Source organism: Lepisosteus oculatus, chromosome 27 (assembly GCF_040954835.1).
Source record: "Lepisosteus oculatus isolate fLepOcu1 chromosome 27, fLepOcu1.hap2, whole genome shotgun sequence".
Lineage (NCBI taxonomy): Eukaryota > Metazoa > Chordata > Actinopteri > Semionotiformes > Lepisosteidae > Lepisosteus > Lepisosteus oculatus.
This window is the reverse complement of record NC_090722.1, coordinates 3,054,850-3,079,709: the sequence shown is the minus strand read 5'-3', so window position 1 is coordinate 3,079,709 and position 24,860 is coordinate 3,054,850. Positions and strand designations below refer to the sequence as shown.

The following is a 24,860-nucleotide window of genomic DNA, read 5'->3' as shown; positions in this document are numbered from 1 at the left end:
TTTGTCCTCTCAAATAGGCTTTTTATTTAATATGTACATATTTAAACGAAATATACAGATACATTAATCGTCACAATAAAACCAGAAAAAAAATTCTATATTGGGCAGATCTCCAGTGTCCACCTGGACTAAGAACAGCACAGTAGCTGAGGGCAAAGTCACTCTGGAAGAGTCTTATTCTCTACAGGCTACACTGCTTCTGTGTCCCACCCCCCCACTTAAGAAAAAGACGTGAGGCCTGACGACAATCCGTAAGGGATTCCAGAAGGTATGGTCATCTCAGATAAAAACCAGGAGAAAAATGTTGCACCCTTCATAAAAGCAAGTCTAATTTTTTTAAGGGCTTGGTTCAAATATTAAGCCTTGTTTATTGCTCCGTAATAATATACTGTGAGGATTTAAAAAGGTAACAAAGGAATACTGGAACCAACCTATGGTGAGAGTTTTTAAGGCCTTCCACTGCACTAAAGCCATATACATTTCTGTTCCAAATTAAGGCGTGAAATTACAATGGCATGAACAAGACACTAACATAACAAATCCTCCGGTTAACTGTGAGAAACAGAAAAGTGGCCAAATAACACGGTGTTTAAAAAAAAGGCAGCAGATCTGAAAACTCAGTCGCACAAATGTAGCGGAAGCTGATATAGATTGACTCAGTAGTGTAGATACAATAGTCCCTTTTTAAAGCCAGGATTTTACAGTTAAGAGTTGTTTATTTAAACCTAAGATGTGCTTTCTCTAATGAAAAACATACAACTTTTCTCCTCAAGTTTTCCAAGCAGTACTCGAGGATAACCATTTTATTCCTACAATTAGGTCTACAGAGTGGTAGAACCCAGGTCAGAAGGGTCACAACGGAGAGCAGGCCATTGGACCCACTGGGTTATTCTGGTGATTCTCTACAGCTCCCATCACCCGTATTGGCTTGCAATTCCACCTCCGTATTAAATGAAATCTTCCAAAGTGGACGAATAAGCCAATTAAAAGTAGGCTGGTCAGTAGAAAACTCGAGAGAAACATGCAATCTCCACACATACAGGCACCCCCTGCTGAAACCGATGAGATTAGATCAACACTTCCCACATGACAAATCTAGTACTAGTTGAGGACTTCCTATTTAACAAACGAAGAACTCAGAAGCCTTCTATAAAAAAAGGGACAATCAACATCCAAATTTGACATCTACAAGTAGCAGGTAGAGTTTTACATTTTTTAATCAACTCACACCATTTCTATATCTGCGACATATTCATTTCCGGTGTCCTTACCCTATAAAAATATGTTTTCTAGTGGCATCATGGCAGGTTCCTGTACAATACAAGGCTGTAACTATATGATGGCTTTTAGAAGATCATGTACATCTCCTGTACGTTTGTGAAATACACGGTAAATGAAACAAACAAAACAAATTATGGAATGAAAAAAGGTCTAGAATTGATTTATGCATTAATTCCAGACCTGGATGACAGGTTATAAAAAAACAGAACCCAAAAGTGAAGAGACCCTCCTTAAAATAAATAAAAGAGCAGAAGTAATTTTTAAAATACGCCCCACACCAACACCAATCAGCCCTGTTCACCAGGTTTAATGTGACAGAATCAGTAGGTCACTCAGTTTGGATCCTATGAACAGCATCAAGGCGACTGCAGACAGTGAACCAGTTAGCTGAAGCACTGTGGTTCTGACACAGGGGTGTCCAGTCCTGGTCCTGGAGGCCTAGTCTACCTGTAGGATCTGAGTCTCTGGGGCAGTGGTTCTCACTCCTGGACCGGAGACATCCTTGTGTTTGCTGGGTTTGGTGACTGTACATGATCTGCTTGCTTATTCAGACTAAGAAATATATCTTAGCTAAAGCACATTACTTCCCAACAACTTCAGTGCATAAATGTTTATGCAGTTTCTCCCTAACATGTTGATTAAGAATTCATTTCTAACTAAAAAGGCTCTTGAGGTGTCCAGTTACTCCCCCAGTTAGTGTACTTTTCCTTCTGCTTCTCTGCGAGTTTGCACGTCTGCACGTAATTTTTCACAATGTTGACAGAAGGCAGGTCGGAAACGAAAACTAAAATCAGTACAGGGCTGATCCCAATTAAAAATTCCGTGCAACATTTTAAGACCCGGATGTGAACTGTAAAATTCCCCAAACGGGAATCGGAAGTCTCCCTGGACCAGGGCAGGAAACCACTGCTCTAGGGCTCCAGTACTGGAGGAGCCTGGACAGACTGGTGGACAGGTCCCATCAGGCCAGGAATTAGCCGATCTAGATCCTGAAAAAGTCGGACACACCGGCCCCCCAGGACCCAGAGTGCAGCTCTTCCTGCTGGGATTCGATCCCGGTTGTTCAGTGGCTCCAGGCAGACGGCACGCCCTGCCCCCGACAGCGGACACCTCCGTCTCCTCTGCTGAAGCAGAGTCTCACACTCCAGGTGTCTAGATTTCGGAGGGGGGCGACGTCTCTTCTGTAACTGGCTCAGTGCAGGAGCCCCGTCAGACAAGGCTCAGAAACCCCTGCTCGCACTACGCCCCCAACCCTGACACCGCCTTGCATTCATTTGTGGTCCACGTCAGGGTTGAAAGAGACTGGCTGTGGACCTATATAAGGATTCTGCTTAAAGTAACAATAAAAAAATCTATAGCAACTGCAGGACACCGCTCAGTGGGGCTCTGCGTGTACAGTAGCTATCCCCTTTAGTGTTGAGAGAAGGGATGTAAACAGACCCCAGACCGCACAAGGGAGACAACGCTTTCAGGATTTTCTTCATTTAAAAACTCTTAAATAAAGAAACCAAACATTTAAAATAGAAATCTAACAGGAGCACGTGACCGCTCATTTTGAGAGCGGCGTCTGCCCTTTGGGATAGAACCTGGATCGAAGTGGCTTAGTGCCTTCAGAAGGGTGAATCTGAGAAAATGTGTTCACACGCAAAAAAGAAAAAAAGAAGCAATAAAACTGAGGACAAACGTGAAAAAGCTCTCCATAAATATTGGCCTGCTGCTCATTTGTATGTGTCCATGAAGATTTTCAACCACTAGAAATTGCACAAATCTTCTCTCCTGGCCCCATGCTGATTCTCTCTAGCCCCCAAGTTTAAACATGTTCATATTCCTTGATCGACGCCCACCCAAGTCTTAGGGCCTGTGCACATCCCTAAAGAGCTAACCAGCCAACGAGCTAACGAGAATGACCTCATCCCAGACAGGCAGGCAGCTACAGAGAGCAGCAGGAGGTACAGCGCAGGACAGAGAGGGGCCGTACCTAGAGCCAGATCACGAATATGAGCTCGGACTAAATGAGATCGCTTTCACCCGTTTCTGAGAGGGCCTCTGCTTCGGGGTCCCCTTCTTCACCCCCTCTCCCTTCTCCGTCCCGGGATCTCACCCCCCCCACCCCACCCCCGCCTGGTGGTGGTGCGGGGAAGGAGGGGGGGGGGTGTGTTCGACTCAGTTGCCCTGGCAGCAGCTCTGCTTGGCCGAGTGCTGTGTGGGCTGCACAGTGATGGGCACCACGTTGGCACTGGGCGAGAAGTCCGAGTCGCTGCGCCCCGACATCTGCCGCTGGGACACGATGCGGTAGATCTCTGCAGGAGGGAGAGGGAGAGAGCCAAGCCTGGCTTGTTACAGCGCTCAGACGGCTCCTACAAAGGGCACCGTAAGAGGCACCCGCTCCCACAGTTTAACAGCAGACATCATGCTGGGGAAACTGGGGAAGGAGGAGGGACCAGCAGGCCAGGTCCTAACAGGGTACATTGTGCTCACTGAAGCTCCTGTTTTAGGGCAGGAGGGTGAATCTGCTATGCCTTCACGCTGGTCTGAAGCCTCACCTTTGTTTTCAAGAGCCAAGAAAAAATTCTAGACAGAACCTAAATCTCAAGGATACGAACGACCCTGAATGCTGACTCCTGAGCCCTGTGGTTGCTTAATTAGCTACACTGCCATCTGATTACAACAGCCTTAATTTTTTGGGGGGGCTTCAAAGCACCCATCTTTCATCAAATGGCCAGACTCCTGATAAGAAGGGAAGAAGTCTGAACACAATTAGTGTATTAAACCTCTCTAATTGGCGTTAGGTTGTGAAAGGGCACTTAAAGATCTTTGATGCTGACAAAGGCACTTTACTCATAGCTACTTGACATGTCTGGAAAAAAACTGATCTCTTGAATAACTTTTTAGACGGCATTCTCCTTCTGTAGCATCTCAGGATCCCATGATCAAGATTTTGTTGTCTTTTGTTTTATAACTATTCTGATGTCTGTTTTTGCTTGTGTTGGGCTGGACTGCTGTAACACATCAATTTCCCTACGGGATTAATAAAGTATTATCTATCTATCCCACATCCCGTTTTTATCAGGAACGGGAGACAGAGCTGTCATTTGTAACTTGCTGAAAATGATTATAGATCGTAGGCTACAGTTAGAAATGATCCCTGTGTGGCCCCCTTGTTCAGACTTATCCTCAAATAGTGCTTCACACAAATATTCCTAAACATCTGACTGGAAAAAGGCAAACCAGGGGAAGCTGAAACAGAGCTGAGCACAATTGTATTTGTAGGGATTTGGCGCCACCTAATGGCGTTTGCAGAAGTTTGGGCAATTTAAAATTGTTCCCCAGGCAAGGACTGGTTTAAGAGATTATTTGGGAAACCGCAACAATGCTCATGCGTTCATGCAACTGACGGAAAGTACAATCTTCCCATTCAAATTCCGGTGATATTCAAGTAGCTCCAGGCCCTTAGGCTGGAATCCTGCGGGTTTCAGGTGGACAAAGTCAAATCGGAGACACTCTGGGGCCTCACATCTCGCTTTAGTGTGTGACAATCACAGGGTGGAAGTCGAATCTTTCCAGGACACGAAAATCAGTGTGTTCAGTATGGGCACAGCGTCACAGCCGCGTCCGGGCGGTCCTGTGCGAAACCGCACACTCACCTGTGAGGATCGTCTGGAAGGCCAGCTCGACGTTGGAGGAGTCCAGCGCGGAGGTTTCCAGGAAAGACAGGCCATGCTTCTCTGAAACACAACAGGGGGCGCAGGGCTCAGATCAGACTTCACTAGCATCTGTCTAACACAGGAGTTTATTAAGCGCCTTTCGTGGCAACCATTGCAAAGAACAGAAATATAGTCAGAAATGAAACATTTAATTTGCACACATTTCTGTACAAGATAAAGATCTGTGCCCAACTCCATAAGGCCACAATTCAGATTTCCATTTACATGCTCTTGATGATAAGCAGGATGAAGTGCTGTAAAATGTTAATGCACTGCACTCAATCGCACAATCCAATGAAATACTATTTGTACTTCATGCTTTACAGGTCACAGTCCCAGGGAAAATTCAGTGTAAAGCAATTCTACTGAAAGACTGTTCAGTTCAGAATGAGTTAGGTCATTGCATGGTCTCAGCCAGTCCTTCTCAGCATAGCCTCCTGAGCCAGTAGTACAGCAGCACAGAAAGGAAAGGCACTTGTACTGACCCCTCACACCAAATGAGAGCCCAGGGTGGGCATTAGATTGCATGTTTGCATGTATGAACACTTTGGGCTGGACATAAAAGTGCTCTCATATACCAACAGGCAGCAAAAGTTCTTATTTGTAAATTTAATCCTGGGTCCTTGATTGCAGAATACCACAAAGCTACCCTTAACTATGGGAATAGTTAAGGGTAATATAATAAAAATGATAACTATTGGTAGGTAATTAGGCCATTATACAGTATGAGCAGTTATTTTTGTAAAAGTTTCTCTCTTATCATTTCAGAGCATAATGGCCTAAAATGCAGTTCCTTCAATTAATTAAGCATTACATATTTTGCTAGTGGAAGCAAACACACAAAAGATGAGTGAGCAGTTTAGGTACCATGCCTAATTTAAACCCATTAATATAAATCAATATGAATACGAAAGCACATCAGAACTAATTAATCTCATTTTCGGAATGAAATTCGGTAATCCTTGCACATGCTTAACGAAACCTCAGAATATTGCAGCGTTTAATCATCCATAATTGGTCTGTAACTCCTGACAGGATAAAATTGGCTCGAAAGGGATATTTTGCCTGGCCTGTGTAGCCCTTAAACCAATCGAGTAATTTCTCGCTTGTCCACCTGACCGGCTGTGCAGTGAGCCATCCTAAGAAACTGTTTCAGATTGCATTGAGCAATTTCAGATGGATGCTTTCCTTTGCGGCGCAGGTATTATTTAATAGTACCCAACCCAAGCACACACTAAATTATATACCTTTAACAGTAATCTAATTAATGAATCCTTATATTATCGCTTTGCATCTGAAAGAGTGAAAGAGTAACCTCTGTCATCGCTACACGTTAGCTCAGGAGAAGAGAGAAATGACTTCACCTGTCTTTTAAACACATCTGCTATCTGTCTCCCTTACTATAACACACGGGCACACCTACTCCCTTAAAGCTGTAGGGTGAAGAGTGGAGGAACTCGCGTGGATTCTGTAAATACGGAATCTTCCCAGCGGAAGATGGATCTCTCTCCCAGCCCGAGCGGTTCCGGCATCAGGGTTTTAGTGCAGCCCGCAGAGCAGAAACGAGGATGGGGGGGTCAGAACACGCCAGCACCGGTGCCTCTCCTCCCAGAAGCACAAGAGCAGGCATGCCGGCTCAGCTGCTGGAGGGCTATGAGCCTTCTGGCTTTTGCTCCAACCCGAGAAGCCAATTGATCCACATAACTAATCGTTTTCTCATTTACACATGCAGAGATCTTCCCCTTTAAACAGTCGATGACAGAACACATTAGCTTCATTACTGAGGACAGTTACCCATAAATCGCAGACGTATCGCAGTTATGCAGCTAATTGAATAATTAGACCAACTATGGGACTTGAAGCTAGGAGAGGACACTAGACCTTCCAGGAACTGTGTGAGATATCTGTAGCAAATGAAGGCCAAAGAGGCTAAATGCAAAGGGATCGAGGTTAGATATTGGCAGTGTATTAATATCAAAATGTTTTTGCGTTTCTGATTATTGTACAATGACACAATACACTCTGAACTATATTGCGTTTGATAAAATTAATGTTTGATGTCAGTCTCACAGTGGATTTTCCCTTTGGGCTTTTTTTAAGTTCAGAATCGCATGTAACTAGAGGTGAAGACGTTCACAGCCTCGGCAGCGACACGGAGATTAGCGTGATGAGTAAGAGCTGGCGCCCAGCAGCTCTCGCGGCGCTCTGGACGACAGACCCCAGCGCTGGGCGAGTGCGGCTCCAGACAGCATACAGTGATAAACTCATCGCAAGCAGCGCTGCACGGCCCCTTACAGCTCATGAAACTCTCTGAAATGAATTGGAAGCCAGCGACATGACCCCGAGGGCAGGCAAAGACTTCTCACGACCGCGGTAATCACATCTCCTGGCGGCAACAGCTCCTACACCAGGGGTCAGCAGCTTCCACTCTTTGTCCCAGCTGGTGCTTAAGTAGCAAAGAGATTTCCAGAGGCAGGGTCAATTAGGTAATTAAGGGTAGTTAAAAGTCTCTGTGGCTGGATTACAGTTCTGAAACAGCATGGATTGGAGAGCCTACAGTTGACCAAGACAAGGTGTAATTAAGGGCAGTTAAAAGTCTCTGTGGCTGGATTACCGTTCTGAAACAGCATGGATCGGAGAGCCTACAGTTGACCAACAAGACAGGGTGTCTTCAGAAGACAGGAAGCGGGGAATCGATGTTGCAAAGCAACTGGCTCCCAGCAAGAGCTGCACAAAATTGTTTTTTCAATCTGTTAAATTCAGCCAATAAACAGTAATTGTGCACTGAAATGCGCAGAAATACTATTATTTAAGTTTGTACCCTGCAGAGGTAGTGTTAACTTCTCTTCACTGAGAGATTGTGTGAAAAGTTGACCACGGTTGCCCAAACGTTTGGATACAACGGCAGTGCGCAAGGAGGGGGCTGAATGACTCGGACATCTGTGTCAGTTATCTGTGACATCTGTGTGGGGCGGAGCGCAGGCTCTGGGGCTCAGGATCTGCACCTGTGGCTGGGAGGTTGCCGGTTCAAATCCCACGGCCAGCAGAGGAATCCTACTCTGTTGGGCCGCTGAGCAAGGCCCTTCACCCCAGCTGCTCCAGGGGTGCTGTACAATGGCTGACCCTGCGCTCTGACCCCAGGCTCTCTCCCTGTCTGTGTGTCTCATGGAGAGCAAGCTGGGGTATGCGAAAAGATGAATTCCTATTGCAAGAAATTGTATAGGGCTAATAAAGTGATGTTGTTGTTGTTATGTTGTTAATCTGCGCTTTCTGGAAAGAGACGAGTCTGCGAGTCAAAGGAGGGAAATCTTTAAGGAGACATCTGCATGTGTTAGTGTTCTGGTCCTCCTCAAATGCAGATCTGTGTTTAAAATAAGAATATTCCCCCCTTGAATGAGCGTTTGGAATAACTGGACGTTGCCTAAGCAGTAGGAGAATCCGGAGGGGGGGGCTCCTCCTCATCCCAGGAGCCCCGGGGGGGCGCGGCGACACTCACCAGCGAAGGCCCGCGCCTCGTCGGTGGGCACCGCCCTCAGGTGGCGCAGGTCGCTCTTGTTGCCCACCAGCATGATGACGATGTTGCTGTCGGCGTGGTCCTGCAGCTCCTTCAGCCAGCGCTCTGCGTTCTCGTAGGTCAGGTGCTTGGCGATGTCGTACACCAGCAGGGCGCCCACAGCCCCCCGGTAGTACCTGTGTGCAGAAGACGGAGGGAGGGGAGGAAGACGTCAGGGCACGGCCCGCTGGAAACACCCCTCGCTCTCCCCCCGGAGACGCCACACCCGAGTGCAGGGAGCTGGCGGAGGGTCGTTCCTGAAGGTGCTCTGAGGCTGGCCACAGCTGCGAGGGCTAGAGTTCACCTGAAGGCACTTCAGCAGGGCCTTACACACCTAAACAGCAGGCAGAAGCGTTCTGCAGTTTCGGTGTTTATTTTACAACTAAATATCTCCCTTTAAGATGCTATTAGCAGTCAGTCAATTTAGCAGAACTCACTCACTGCTCTGTGGGAAGCTTTTAAGCATCATTAACCGCATTTTAACATCACAAATTAGTTTCAACATTTAGTTAATTGAATAACTTTAATGAAAGATTATTTAAAATAATCGTGGTTACTGCACACTGCGTAAGTCAGTTCTGATGAAAAGAATATTAGGAACTTCTCTAATTTCAGAACGGACAACAGCAGCTGTGATGAAGAGAGAGATACAGCTCAGACCTCGTTTCCCATCAAGTTTTAGTGTTTTTTTGCTGGGAATAGAACCAGAAAAATACATTTTCAAGAGAATGCTGGCTGACAGATATTGAAAATATAGAACACGCAGTGCTGGGGATCTATGTTCAAATCCCGGGGGCTGTCTGTGTGGAGTTTGTATGTTCTCCTCCGTTCGTGTGGGGATCATGCTGGTGGGTTAAACGGCTTCTGGGAAAATCAGCCCTTTTTGTGAGCATGTCTGTGTCTGTCTGCCCTGTGATGGACTGGCGTCCTGTCCGGGGCGTACCCTGCCTTGAGCCTGTTGCTTGCTGGGATAGACTCCAGCTCCCCCACAACTCTGAATTGGAAGAAGTGGCGAGTAAATGGATGGATGAGTGAAACACAATTTACTAGATAACAGTGATTTAAAAATGGAAAAAACTTCACATCTACAAATTCTTAATTGCTATTGCTTTTTGGCAAGTAGCAGCTACTTGTTCAGTACTAATCAAGCATTTGCAGTCGCTTCTATGAATTTCAATTCCTCCACTTCCCCTTTCCTCGATCCTTTTGAAATCCTAAAAACAATCACGAGGTACAGTTTCAATGAGGTCGGGGGCGGCACGGGCACGGAACTTGCTCCGAAATTTAGAAGACGTGTACAGGTCTCGTGATTTCCGCGCAAAGACACGCCCCTGTCGGACTATATCTGATACCTCCAGACAGACAGGAGAAGCAGAGGGGGGGGCGTCTGCACCCCTGAGTGCGCGGCGGTCCTGCCAGCCAAGCGCACATTGAATCCTGGCCCCTGGCTCTACACAGGGCAACAGGAGCCGGACAGATGGGCTGGGCAGGTCACAGCCAGCTCCCGGGCCCTGTGTCCAACGTGTGTGACCTGAGGGCTAGATGGATTCTGCCAAAAGAAGCACCGTTCGGCCAGTGGGTGACGACAATTTCTAAAGCAGACTTTCCAACCCAATAGGCCATTCTGAAGAGAGAGAGGAAGCTATTCTACCTGAAGGTGCTGCTTTCAGATGAGATGGAAAACTGAGTTGGTGGACATTGCAGATCTCATGAGCCCGTTTGGAAGGGGCAGAGGGTGTTATTCGTGAGGCCACAGTTAGCTCTCCAGAATCTGGTCTGCCTTAAACTCCAGCGACCTCCAAAACAGGTTAAATCCCATTTCTGGCTCCAGCCTCTGTACATCAGGACCAGAATTTACTGCAGAGTGCTTCGGGGCGGAGCGGTGGCTCTGGAAGGTTGCAGAGGAATCCTACTCCGTTGGGCCCCTGAGCAAGGCCCTGAACCCCAACTGCTCCAGGGGCGCTGTACAATGGCTGACCCTGCGCTCTGACCCCAGGCTTCTCTCCCTGTCTGTCTCTCTCACGGAGAGAAAGCTGGGGTATGCGAAAAAATGAATTCCTAATGTAAGAAATTATATAGGGCTAATAAAGCAACATTATTATTATTATTTAGGGAGAAGAAAATTTCTATACAAGTGGTAAGCTGTTGTTGCCAATTGCGTTTCCCGGTTTATATCTCATCCGCCAGACCTCCCATGCTTAATTCTGAGAGACAGTGTTTTCCTGTCAGTTCGGAACCTGGCCGTTAACAACACCCAGGTTTACACCATGTACGTTTCTGAAGAGTCCTAAAGACTTCCCACATCTCACACCCCCAGTCATCTCTCCTAGGCTGTGGAAAACTGAGGTCATGAAGTCATGACGTGATATAGAGAACATCACAGCTGGTGAGCGATCATGGCTGGTCGGGAGTATAGGGGAGGAGACCTTGTGCTGCCCTGGGGGACGGTACCCTCTTTTAATCTGTCCACCACTGTTGACCTGGTCCTTGGGTGACCCAGGGGGCTGATGATGACAGACAATAAGCACTTGCGTCACTCACGCGGAGGTGATGGCCCGGTAGCGCTCCTGCCCGGCCGTGTCCCAGATCTGCGCCTTGACCGTCTTGCCCTCCACCTGGATGCTGCGGGTGGCGAACTCCACACCGATGGTGCTCTTGCTCTCCAGGCTGAACTCGTTGCGGGTGAAGCGGGAGAGCAGGTTGCTCTTGCCCACGCCGGAGTCGCCGATCAGCACCACTGCGGGGCAGAAACACAGGGCACAGCTTCAGCACCGCTGGGGGGGGCAGAAACACAGGGCACAGCTTGAGCACCGCTGGGGGGGGCAGAAACACAGGGCACAGCTTCAGCACCGCTGGGGGGGGGGGCAGGAGCACAGGGCACAGCTTCAGCACCGCTGGGGGGGGGCAGGAGCACAGGGCACAGCTTCAGCACCGCTGGGGGGGGCAGAAACACAGGGCACAGCTTCAGCACCGCTGGGGGGGGCAGGAGCACAGGGCACAGCTTCAGCACCACTGGGGGGGGGCAGAAACACCGGGCACAGCTTCAGCACCGCTGGGGGGGGGGCAGGAGCACAGGGCACAGCTTCAGCACCGCTGGGGGGGGGCAGAAACACAGGGCACAGCTTCAGCACCGCTGGGGGGGGGCAGAAACACAGGGCACAGCTTCAGCACCGCTGGGGGGGGGCAGAAACACAGGGAACAGCTTCAGCACCGCTGGGGGGGGCAGGAGCACAGGGCACAGCTTCAGCACCGCTGGGGGGGGCAGGAGCACAGGGCACAGCTTCAGCACCGCTGGGGGGGGGCAGAAACACAGGGCACAGCTTCAGCACCGCTGGGGGGGGGCAGAAACACAGGGCACAGCTTCAGCACCGCTGGGGGGGGCAGGAGCACAGGGCACAGCTTCAGCACCACGGTGGGGGGGGGAAGCTCACATGATCGGGCGTCTCGTGCTCCTGAACCGACTTTAATTATGACTTTAATGCAGACTTGACAGATTTTATAGAAACGTCCCGAAATACAGAAAAAAACATGTGAAAAGTGGTGCAGGAGGGAAAAGGAGAAGAGGAGGCTAGTAAAAGCTTTTAACCTAAACAGGCTTCTGAGTATGCCGTGAGCTTCTGCACTAGCTAAATACACCCCAGCTTGTGCTTCCTTCCAGGAGAACAATAAGACATCTCATTCTCCACACAGATATTTCATGAGATTGTTTAGCTGCAGTTAGACCTGAAAACAAAGGGCAACAAGTCTGAAGATTTACATAGTAAAGGAAAACTAAAATGAAAGCTAAAAAAGCATAAAGTCACAGTGCACAGAGCTTATATTTTAAATCAGGGATGATCAACTCCAAACTTAAGTGACAAAGAAAGCAGACAAAGTTCTCTGCTTTCTGCTTGTTATGTGTCCATCAGTTGTGAATAGAAAAGCAACTGTACGACTTGGAAGGCTCCAGCCTATTGAGGACTGGAGTTGCTCATCCCTGTCTTTGATGCTGCATGAAGTAGATCATTCTTCTCTTCTTTTAAGACTTGTGGTCATTTAGAACCTTAAAATGATGCTTACATCCCACCTGTAGACAAATGGTTTGCAAACAGAGACAATACTGTTCATGTACTCTACTGCATTATTACAAAACGGTCATGAATTAATATATTAGTATAGAAGGAAACTCCTTAAAAAACACTTGGCTGTACAGACAGGACAGAAGACCTCTCCTGCTTTCTAATGGAGGCCCTTGGACATCTCCCTACTCCCTAGAATTGCTTCATCTCGTACTATTTCATTTATTGCATCACTATGATTTTACAAACATTGTTGATACAACAACTCTATTATTCTTAATTAAGAATTGCCAGATATTTTGCATTATACCCTCTTAATTCGCAATCGCCAGATGTTTTATGCATCTCAGACCACAGCTACAAACTCCCTGATAGCACACTGGGAGAATGAGGAAGTGCAGGCAGACTCCTGAGACCTGTCTGCCTTCCAAACCAATCGCCTTTTAACATGTCACTGATCAGCCCGCCCTGTGTTGGAGGCTCAGTGCTGATTGGAGGAGAGGCGTGTCCCTCACTCGCAGCACTGCAAGACAAATAGCCGAGAGGTCACAGGGGGTCTCTGTGTCACGGACAGCCGGGAGAGCCCAGACTGACTAATCCGACCCCACTCTTTAGGGGAAATCCCAGTCACAGTCAGCTTGTGACATGACCCACTCAAACCCGTGATCCTCAAGAGCCACCTGTGTTCAGCTGAGCAACTTCACTGGTGGAACCACTCAGGAGGCTCCTATCCCTCTGAGCAAGCCACTTGACAAAGGCAGCAGCTAAATAAAGTGATTCAATCATTCACTTCAAGTCAATCACTCCTCTCCACACAGCACTAGACAGACAATGGAAGAAAACTATTTTCTGTAGAAGCACCACACCTCCTTCAAACCCCAGATCCAGTCTGGTTAACAGACCAACAGTCCTTCCCTATCCCAGATTCTTCAACTTAAGGGGGAAAAGTATCGTAAAAACAAAACTCCACTGAGATTACTCCCCACAAAGTCACCCTGAGCCCCTGTAACTGCACATCACCCCTTCATTTTTATAATAATTAATAATTCCTTACACTTATATAGTGCTTTTCTGGACACTCCACTCAAAGCGCTTTACAGGTAATGGGGATCCCCTCCACCACCACCAGTGTGCAGCCCCACCAGGATGATGTGACGGCAGCTATAGTGCGCCAGAACGCTCCCCACACACCAGCTCTCAGTGGGGAGGAGAGCAGAGTAATGTAGCCAATTCATAGAGGGGGATTATTAGGAGGCCATGATTGGTAAGGGCCGATGGGAAATTTGGCCAGGACGCCGGGGTTACACCCCTACTCTTTTCGAGAAACGCCCTGGGATTTCATTTTTGCACCACTAATAACCACTAATTGCACTGGCCCATTACCAACAATGGGTTTGTTGTAAACCCATTCTGATTTATTGAGCACTGTGATTGAACATGGGATAAAGGAATTCCTCATTTTGTCACGTCTGCATTGAGAAACTCTAAAACATCTGTTTGAAGGCATCAGTTGGTATTCTAAAATTACAAATATATCATGTCTTTTATATATTTATTTTAAAGCCTTTGCCAACTTCATTTTATTTTAGATTGCCGGTAAAAAAAAACTCACCATGTGCCCCACAAGCTTACAGTGCAGGAGGAACTGTCGTGAAAAAGGATCCAGCCCACAGCATAGTGACAGCCAGCAGCACTAGACACTCCCTCTCGTGATCAAATTAACACACCACATACACGCCAGATCTGTGCATCAGGAATCACAGATGAGAACATTTCTTCCTCTTTGTGAAATTAACAGGTCTTTCCAAGACATTATGCACACAACAGTCTGACATGAAAGGCTTCACTGTCTGTTAATTAGGCAATCTAGCGAACAAAACCACTTAATCGAGAGGCAGCAGAATGCGTTTGTTCTCAAGCCAGCTACTCTCGCTCTGGGATGTCCAAGGTTCCTGCTGCCGGTCGGGGGCGTCTGCAAGCTGGCGGGGTTATCGGCGAGAATCGGACCCGCCTGTCATGCGCTGCTCGCCCTGGAGCACTGCGGTCTGAGAAAGAGGAAGTTGGCCTGAAGGTGGTGGTTTTAGGGGATGCCTGCATTTATTCAGTGGGAAGTGAGGTTGGTTAACCCATGGACAATTTCAAAACCTAGACACAGCAGCCACAATTCTAAATAACAAAAGATACACAAGTGCCCCCTAGTGGCTCACCAGGGAAAGGCACAAGATGACTGTCTATCTGGCGCCCTCTAGTGGCTTGACTGGTATAGGCACGCTCTAGGAGCGCAGGTGGAGTCCTGAGATCCAGATTCCCCAGGCCTGGGTCTGGATCATGTCCATAGTGAGCTGTGGCTGGGATTCCCCTGATATCCGTGCACAGCTGGCCAAGCGCCACTGGCAGCTGGGCTGGGATTAGTCCGGCCAGGTCCGTCTCGGATCCCCGGAAAACAGCAGCTCCTATGACTTCGCGGGTGTCCACGGGCTTGTGGAGACACTGGTGAGAGGTGCCCTGATCCTCCAGTCTCTGCACTGGGACTGGGACGCCGCCCTGTTCTCTGCTGAGTGGCCATGGGTGCCGTCTTCAGAGATCAGAGTCATAAAACAAGTGGCGATTCCTAACTGGGCGCGGAATATAACATAAATAGACCCGAGAAGAATGACACGCAACAGGACAGAAAGGGCCGTGTCGCTCATGCGCAACATGGGGAAGGGGCTCCGTGTCTGAGCTGTCTGTGTGGCTTTGAGACCCGTGGGAGAGAAGACCGGCAGAGGCGCAGGCGTTGGCAGGAGGCAGAGAGAGCAAGACCGACTCTGGCTGCCCTCAGGGTGGGCCGGTCACCATGTCCGGCTGCTGCAGGCTGGTGGTCGGACCAGGGAAAAGGAGGATAATTCCCATTAAAGGGAGAGTGGGGTTGGCTCTTCTGCAGGCTAAAGAGGGAACAGCTGGGCTCGTTTTCCCATGAGGAGAGAGGAGAGAGGAGAGAGGAGAGAGGAGAGAGGAGAGAGAAGCCCGGCGCCTCTCTACCACACTGTGAGGACAGGCCAGCAGGGGAATCTGGGGGAAACAGGCTACAGACCGAGTCGGGGTGAGAAGGATTTGTACACCAGGGTCAGCCCAGCCTCAGGCCCGGTTTCACAGTTCCCCATAGTTTATAGGCAAGGTCACACCACACAGGGTGCAGGGGGTCCCCATGACACCACCGGGTCACAGGTGTACGACGGCGGTCTAAATGAAACCACATCAGACTGGCGAGCCCAAATCAGGCTCAGGGAAATTCAATCGCGCGCCTCGTCCTGATCCTGCTTTTGAAATTGCAGTAAGAAAAAAATGCAGGCTAAAGAGATTTTTAGCTGTAAACGAGGAAGAAAGAAGGTGTCCTCATGCAGATCCCAAATTCGAAGAAGAAAAACGCAGTGTCACATCTATATGGAGGCTAACTGAACCGTCTCCATGCACAGCTTCAGCATGTCTTGAGTTTCCGATCCCAAACGGAATGCACTCATTTCGGTGTGGCGAGAGGCCCTCCACAGGAGGCATGTAGAGACTGGGAAAATGAGACGAACAATAGTGGGAGAAGTGAAGGGTTTGTCCAGATGCACCTTGCGACACAATGGAGCACCCAGCCAGCCGGTAATCTGACTCGCCCTGCTCCACCCCGTGTGCACGCACATACAGAAGAGCTCAGCCCGCGGAGAGCGAGCTCTGGGCTTCCTGGAAACCAAGACGCGGACAGATGCCGGTCATGTGGAATGTCTGCAGAAAGAGTTGGTGACATCTCAGGGCCACTGGAAAGGGGACACTACAGTCTGCGTGATTGTTAAAGCATTCCTGTACGCTGTGTGTCCTGTCCATGCATGTGCTCAGAGAAGAGCAGCAAAGATACATTTGTGTCACAATCTGCTCTCATGAAAGGCCTTCCACAGAACACACTCACTTCAGATCCACTGGGAATGCGCACATCCCTACAGTGGGAACAGAAATGTGGGAATGAGCTTCTATCAATGTGGGGAAAAACAGGAGAGTTTCCTCAGAACTCCGGACAGCAAACAGAAGTGACATACAATGTAACCGGCATTTTTAAACCAACCAAACGGCACCTTAAATTCTAGATCGGAATCTACTAGTGGCTGAAATACTTGTTGTGTCTATTTTCACCTGGTGTGGTGTTTAATTATAGTGATGCTTGGACAAAGGACAAATACAGTATTACTAATGAGTGTGCAAGTTATTAAGCAACAAAACCGTTTCTATATTAGGCCTCACCTGAAAAAAAAAATAGTGCGTAAGGCCAGTATAATCGCTGACTGTCATGACCGCCTCTTGCACAGCGAGCTCCTTCCATCTGGGTATCGATTTAGACTGCCTAGGTTCAAGAGCAATAGAACCAACTTATCCTTTATTCTCAAGGCTATCAACCTGCTTCCTTTGGACAATAGACTGGATATTTTACTTTCACAATACATTTCTTTTTTTATCATGCAGGTATGCTTCTTATTAGATAATGGGCACATCTTGTGTTCAATGTATTGTGCAATGCGTCGTGTCCCCTCCAGGTCAAGAAAGGAAGTAAGTTAAGCAGCAGAAAAGGAAGCAGGAAAGAGAAAAAGAATTAGGAAAATCCCCTAAAACTCTGCTGACTGACTGGAAGGATGTGCCCTAGCCTGACCCAAGCTCTAGCAATCCCGCGCCATGAACGTTATATCTGGAGCAAACCAGAGGCTCAATAACTCGAAATCCAGAGCAGAGCTCCGATTCCATGGGGAGTGTGCAGCTCCTGTTCCAAGGTTTGGCACCGAGCACAGCGTGTACCGAGTGAGAATGGGCTGTCAAAGGTTCACACAGGTCACCCGGAGCCTTCCAGTTTTTCCAGTCTGGCGACTGATTTTCAAACGAGCCCTGTTTTTCTTAACAACTAAGAGGTTATGTTGAGCAACAATACAGTGCAAAACCCACTCTAGATACTGATCTCTAGACAGACAAAGGGGGGGAAAAATGCTTCTTCTCTGGACCTGGTGATTTTGGGCACACTGCACAAGGAAATAAGGAAATACATATTACCCTAAACTATCTAAGTTTTCTGACGAGAACATACACACAAACCAGAACAGATAGATCTACTAATAATGTTCAATTTTCAATTTGATTTTTGGCAGCAGTTTATAGAGCCACGTCTTTATCTCCCAGGTATATCCTTAAAGATTTTTAAATCATTCCTGACAGGGGATACTCACTCGCATTTAATTGTCTCTCACATTTTTTTCTTGTCCTCAATTTGGACAAATTTTAAGAGAATCACATGACAACTAAGGGCACTGTCAATGTAAATCTGGTTTTGCTCGTGTGTTGCGATTTGGTTAGCTTTGCTTAAATTAAGACATAGAGCATTTTTTAACAAAAAACTTTTGCTTTCATTTTCATGGGATGGACATATGTGCCTGTATGCAGTGCTGGGCTGTATGTGAACAGCAGGGCTGTACTCAACGGAGAAACTTCAAACTGGTTTCATTGCTGTGGATCTCCTGTGAGCAAAGACGACCGCAGACAGATGTGAACCGTTAAACTAGAGCGCGCTTCGAGCATTAAAATGGGACAACAATGTCAAAAAGTGTGTCACCGAACAGACACTCTAGCTCTACGAAATGCTCTCAAATGTTCTCTGCTCTTGGGCACTTGACTCAGACTGGCTACATTACAGATTACTTCATTTTGATTTCTATTTTTGAAGGGGAGGAGGCATTTGTTGATACAGATGTAGTCACTTCCTACTACACTGCCTTTATCAGTTAGGCTGCAATCAGCCCTCTGAGTCTTAACTTTAGTTTCTGCCTGTGCACAGCTATTAAAAGAGCTAACTGCATATGTGTCCCCACAGATATTTTAAGGCAGTTTACCCAATACAGAACTCTATGCATACAAACAGCTGGCCACCACACATGAGCCATGATTTACAATTTAGGGGTTCGGCGTACACGCTGCCTTTAGGATTTCACATTTGACCCTCTCCTGTGGCAATCTAGGGTTGACTCACTGGTTACACCACGGTGAAGCAATGCTACTTCACAATTAAAAGATGACTCATCATTTAGTAGCAGGGATTCTTTTAAGTGGGCGTGATGCAAGGAAGCTGCTGGAACGGCGAGCAGAGCTTCGACATCAAAAGAAAGGGACCAGAGATACCATCAGAAAATATTTCTATCGAGTCATGCTTATTCCTTGTTCCAGAGAGGAAGTGTAAGCCTTCTGCACAAGACAAGGAGGAAACAAAGAGTTTTCTTTCCGAGTTGCACTGGTTGATCTCTTATTTCTATAAACACACAGCAAGGAAACATTCTCCTGTCAACACATTCAACAGCAAAAAAAACTTCCCCAGAAACGCTGTGGAGCTTTATGTGTTGAGCGCAACTCTCCTTTGTCTTGAAAGAGATCATCCACAGTCATTTACAGTTACAACCAACATATTTTCCACCCATTTCCAGCAGCCTGTAAAACCCCTGCTTTCCGTTCTTTCAGACTCCAATATTTGTATTTCTTACACCGATGTCTGGCCACTGAACATCTTAAGAGGTTTTTTCTTTCGGCAATTTTCCCTATATTAACAATTGTGCGTATCCTGAACTCCAGCCACGCAATCTAGATGAATTCTTGCACATGGGTGAAACACCCCATGTGTCTTGTGCCATATTGCACAAGGGCCAAAACGGCCTGAGGCATTGTGGTCAGTACAGGGGGCGGAACTTCACATCTCACCCCGAGACCAACAGCTTATCTTCACACTTTACCTAACGGCCCGAACCGCCCTATCTTGTCTGTAACCCCGACTAGAGCGTCATGGCGGCACACTTCAGTAGTGACGACATGACATAGGTGAGCACAGGAATCTAGCTCAGTCCGCAGGTGAAATGAGCTTTGCGGTTTGAACACATCCTCCTGTATGGATCTCTGTCTTCGACACTCAGAGATCTGCCCAGGAAAGCCAAGTCTGGGGGCGATGCAAGATGACCCCCAGTCTATTGCTACCAGTGAGCTCAGTGAAGACTTCCTGCTCCATAACGGAGACAGGCAGCCCTGAGCAGTGGTGTGTGTGTGTGTGTGTGAGACAGGGATCAGTGCTATCCGCAGTCTAGGGAGGGATTGTGTGCCAGGAACTACTGCAAACGGCCCCCTTCATTTGTCACTTCTCATATCTTCCAAGGGGGCAAATTCAGCTGCGTGCCAAAGGGCGGGCAAGCACCCAGCCCCTCGCCACCTTCTGCCCGGGCTTTACCTGACTGCCAGGGCAGAAACAAAGCCCCCCGTCTTCAAGACAAAGCCGAGGAGGTCAGTGACACATCACATCACTGGCGACGGCGGCACCGACCCTACAGCTTCCCGGGAGGGGAGCCGAGAGAGCCGGGCTCGGATCTCCGCAGACACCGCACAACCCCGGCTGTGCACTAGGTGTACACCAGGTCACTGTGTTTAACGTAAGCGACAGCGACTAACTCGCTTTTTCCGGACGCGGAAGTAGCAGCGGGCACCGCCATAGGTTGTCAGGGTCCTGCCGGAGTTATGATGCAACAGCTCACAGCTCACAAACTTGGAGGGGGGGGGAGGATTAATTCACTAGACAGCGATAGCCCCCCCCCCCGCGACAAAACTCCGAGGGGCCGCCGAGCTACTCCACTGCCCCTCATGAAGACGAGGAACAGCCCCCGGAGAGCGGCTCCGGCGCGGTCAGACCCGGGGTCCCCGCCGGGAGAGCCGAGCCGGGCGGCCGGAGTCCCAGGTCGAGACCCCCCCGCCCACCGGCGGCGCCACACGGCGGGGCAGGGGGCCGACCTGCCACCGGGGGCGACGTGCTTACCCTTGAAGAGATAGTCGTACTCGTCTTCTCTGTTGGCCATGTCTTCAGCGGGCTGGCAGCTGCGGGTCCTCGGCGGTGAGGATGTCGAACCTGCCGGTCGGCACCAGGCACTCGCTTCCTTGAGAGATAACTGTGCGGTTCCGTCTCTCTCACTTTTCCTCGCTTTCTCCTGTTTTGTTCTTTGCAGTCGTGTGCCTTTTGGTTTCCCCCCTGCCTCGTCCGCTGGTTTTGGTGCTCGACAATAAAGAAACAAATCAACTAACCGCCCACTGCCGGAAAAATTAAGAAACTTTTTCTCCTTCCCGTCCGACTGCTCGACTTCAACCGCTCTCCATTTCCCTGCGACACACCGCCGCGACTTGGCCCGCCTCCTCTTGGCTTCCGATTGGGCGGCGGCCTGTGGGCACCTGTCTCTTCCTGCCCTTTGATTGGCTACTGTACGTGTCAATCTCCCCCCCCCCCCCCGATGGGCAGTTTCTCGGCGGGGGGGGGGGCATGCTTTTCTCTTTTTTTCTCTTTTCTCATGACGTCACCCTCCCGAGGTCTGGTGCAGGTGTGTTCGGCAATGTCGTGACCTCACCTCTTGTACACGACAAGGGTGTGGTCTTCCTAAAAACATTTAAGTCTGACGATCCCTTCCATTTTGTTGCAATAATTGCACCGTGTCGAGTCCTGTTGGGGCTTCTGTTAAAAAAAAAAAAACGACTCTCCGAATTGTACTGTCTATGTACTATTTCCAAACGGGGTTATAAGTGAGGCTTGACACATGATCTTATCGCTGGCCTTTTAATACCGACTAAGTCAAATTTAATTATTTTATTACCTACATTCAAAATAAGATGCTGACAGTTTGTTTTTCGGAAATTTAAGATTAACACAACAGTTTAAGTTACAATTCTTGATGAAACAGTTTTTAAACTTAAAAAGGACGTCTCCTTTAAAAAAATCTCAAGAGGTATTTAAAATGTAAAGGAGTCTTTCCTTTTATTGTCATAACCACACTGCCTTTTAAGGCTCTGCGTTGTATCCTGGCCTTTCATCATAGCAATTTCTCTTCATACGACACTTGTGCGCATGGACAGGCGTCTGGTGTCGCAGAGTCCACAAGAAGATTTCAGTTTGGGGGTTCTGTAACTTCGACAGGGTGACCCACAGCTGTCTTGGGCAAGGTTTCTGTTGGGAACACCTATCTAATTGCCTTACTTGCTGCACCATTTTGCCATGTGTCAGTTTAAACATTGATCTAGACGCATCGTTTCCACTCTGCTGGATGTCAATCAAGAAACGGGAAGTCCTTATGCAAGAGGACGGGGCTCAGCTCGGGCAGTCTCTGTCTGACCTGCCATGGTGCTGGGACTTTCGGTGTGCCACCATTGAGTCGTCTTCTGAGCCCCCAGAATCCTTAACTGTGTTCAAAACAATCTAAAAAACTGTTTTCCCAAATCCCACCCTTTTGTCACATTTTAAATCTCGCCAGACCTCCACCCATCATCCAAAAGGGCGCTCTCCAGTGGACCCTGGGCAGACAGATGTTACAGCTGTGTTCGTTCTGGAGCAAAGCAGTAACCCCTAGTCGGACACATCACGTCATGCAGGCTGACTCTGTACAGAGCAGCAGACCACTGTTATCCCTGTTACTGAGGCAGACAGGAGTGTGTCAGGCTGGAGCTGTGTCAAGAGTGAGTGTCCTGAAGGCTGGGTCTCACATCGTAATGTTTCTGACTTCAGTTTAGAGCACAACAGTGAACACTCAACTGACAAACGTTTTTAGATTTTTGCTTTTAAAGGCGCGTTAAGAATATTTGTGCAAATGAAATATATCAGACATTTATTATCATTGAATGATTTTCTGTGTGCCCTTTGTTGATGGGTACTTCCACTGATGAGAAACACAATTAAAGTCCTATTTATTACTTCCAGCCAGACACTTCAAGTGCTGACTTGTCTGGCCCGGGGCCTGTAGAGTGCCTTTCCTCTCTCGCTGTGACGTCCTCAGCGCTGAGGGCATCAGTCTGACGTTTGCTTGACCTCCACTTGTCCACAATACAAAGACCCTCCCAGCTGCATACTGATCTTATTCAGATCCATTCATTCAGAGGGGCTTTTCAAAGGCACTGATGGGACAATGCTTTAATAACATCTGTAAGGCAGCATATAAAAGCAGTGTCTGTATTACAGAATGTCTGCTGTTGTTTGTGCCATAGTCGGATATGGTATCTTTAATACGTGTGCACTGATCACAAAGTTTCCTAATCAAATTAACACCAAAGACAATTACAATACCTGGCTCCTCAGCTTGCAGTTTCAAGGTTGGGACCTGAGTCTAAGGCATACTGTAGGAGTGGATCTTCTCATAATACAATTTGCTCATGATATTTCCATAATATATAATTTTATAATAATAATACTTCTAAGATCATTCCTATCAATAATTATAAAAGACATACAGTGTATTCATCACTGAGGTGCGGCACTCATCTGATTGCAGGTGAAGGGGAAGAAACTGCCTAACAATTTATGTTAAGGAGGAACGATAGAGAGACAGATTGTGCAAACCCATAAACCCGTACAGCACCGTGAGGTTATCACCCCTGTTCTCCTCAGCAGTGCTCTGGGATCGGCAAAGACCAGACAGTGAGCACCCGAAGGACCATGTTCTCTGTCGAAACTCTGGGTCACCGGCTGGGAGGTTCTGATCCAGAGGGAAGAGCGCTGCCTACTGGTCCAGCACCGCCACTGACAGCAGCAGCGCTCGCTGTCTCCACACTGGGGCACTGCCTTAGGAAGTGTAGTCCAGGGGGCAGCGTGCCAGTTGATCATGCTGGGGTTTGCCCAGGCATCCACGAGTGGTGCTCACAGGGTCCCTTTAAAGGGGAACTGTGGTCCCAGTTTCTCAGACTGGTTATTAAATCTCGGTAGCAAAATAAATCCATTGACAGTGAAAAAAATGGCCAATTTCAGATTAAGCGCAAAGTCATGAACGTTGCGAAACGTCCGTAATGGGCGAGAGAATTGTGACATGAAGTGGTCCTTCCTGCTGTCTGTTCACTGCGATGACTAATGTAACGTGATGTACAAGCAAATAAGTACAGGCTGTGCAGAAGACATTTCACCACAGATATGTTCCAACATGATCTGCATGCAGAGGTAACAAGTAAGGAGTATGTGTCGGCAAACCAAGGGCAATATTTCTATTGGATTAAAGATTATTATTGGCCATATACAATTTCTTTTATTAGGAATTTGTCTTTTCACATATCCCTGCTTGTTCTCCATGAGACACACAGACAGGGAGAGAAGCTTGGGGTCAGAGCTCAGGGTCAGCCATTGTACAGCACCCCTGGAGCAGCTGGGGTTAAGGGCCTTGCTCAGGGGCCCAACGGAGTAGGATTCCTCTGCCGGCCACGGGATTTGAACCAGCAACCTTCCAGCCACAGGCACAGATCTTTAGGAGGAGATGGATCCTTAAAGGAGACGTATTCACAAGCCTGCTTGTTTACAATGTCATAGGGCTGCTTCATGTTCTTCATGTTCATGTTCGGATGTTCTGTTGCCTCGTTCTGAATCGCAGAACATGGTGCTGCACACACCGGAAAATTTAGTCTGTTTTGTGGTGTAAACTGGTTGTCTAACACGTACACTGTGCACATTTTACATTCATTGTGGTCTGCAGTGCACTTATCAGCGCTGATTCTTTCTAACTGTGAAATATAAAAAAGCATTTCAGTTCCCCTTTATGACTAAATAACTGTGGGAGTTACTGAGACCTAGTGAAACTGATACCAGAGGTGTGCAGGTTTTGCCATAGCTGTAAAGATTCCAATAATTTCAACAATTGTTTGTATTGACATTTAGAGTGTCACAAGAACTACACTGTGTTAAAGATACATTTTCATGCAAAATTGATTCAGTGCCCATTCAAGACTTAATGCTGCACGGCCTATACTTGGGTAACAGATGTAAGAGGACGTTTTCGCGACATATTCTCATGAAAGTTCCTGTTGATGATATTGTACTTATTATACCCTATCAGGCCAGCAGGGGTCACCCTTCAAACTGCCATCTACTCTCAGTGCTCTAGGGTAAGGAAAGACTGCTATATGTTTTAGACTCACTCTGTGGCTGGCAATGCTTGGCTAGCTTAAAAAGTTTGAGACTGATTTCTGCTGCCTTCCTTGCTCACAGCAGCTGTCAGGAGAGTGAGGGGGATTGGTCATTTGCAACGCCTTTTGGAATGCATGAAGCAGCCTGCCCCAGATGTTCTTTCTGCGCAGAGATGATGAGCACATCCGTTAGCCCGAGCGTGCATTTTTTATACATTTGAAATGTTGGGGTCCCATAGTTAATCCAGACACAGCAAAGTGTGGCTTTGGGCCAGATCTGCCTGCCATAGTCGGCGCTCAGTATATGATCAGCCACCAGCA

The 24,860-nt window shown here is 47.9% G+C and overlaps 1 protein-coding gene across 1 annotated transcript; it reads right to left on the bottom strand.

Annotated features, from left to right (window-relative positions):
* On the bottom strand, positions 1 to 20,804 carry rab11al (RAB11a, member RAS oncogene family, like). Its single transcript, XM_006641840.3, has 5 exons — positions 20,437 to 20,804; positions 11,080 to 11,275; positions 8,482 to 8,675; positions 4,926 to 5,006; positions 1 to 3,581 (listed from the first exon to the last, which is right to left on the bottom strand). The coding sequence occupies exons 1-5, from the start codon at positions 20,474 to 20,476 to the stop codon at positions 3,445 to 3,447; spliced, it is 648 nt and encodes a 215-aa protein (XP_006641903.2). The 5' UTR covers positions 20,477 to 20,804; the 3' UTR covers positions 1 to 3,444.
* Positions 20,805 to 24,860: the final 4,056 nt, after the last annotated feature.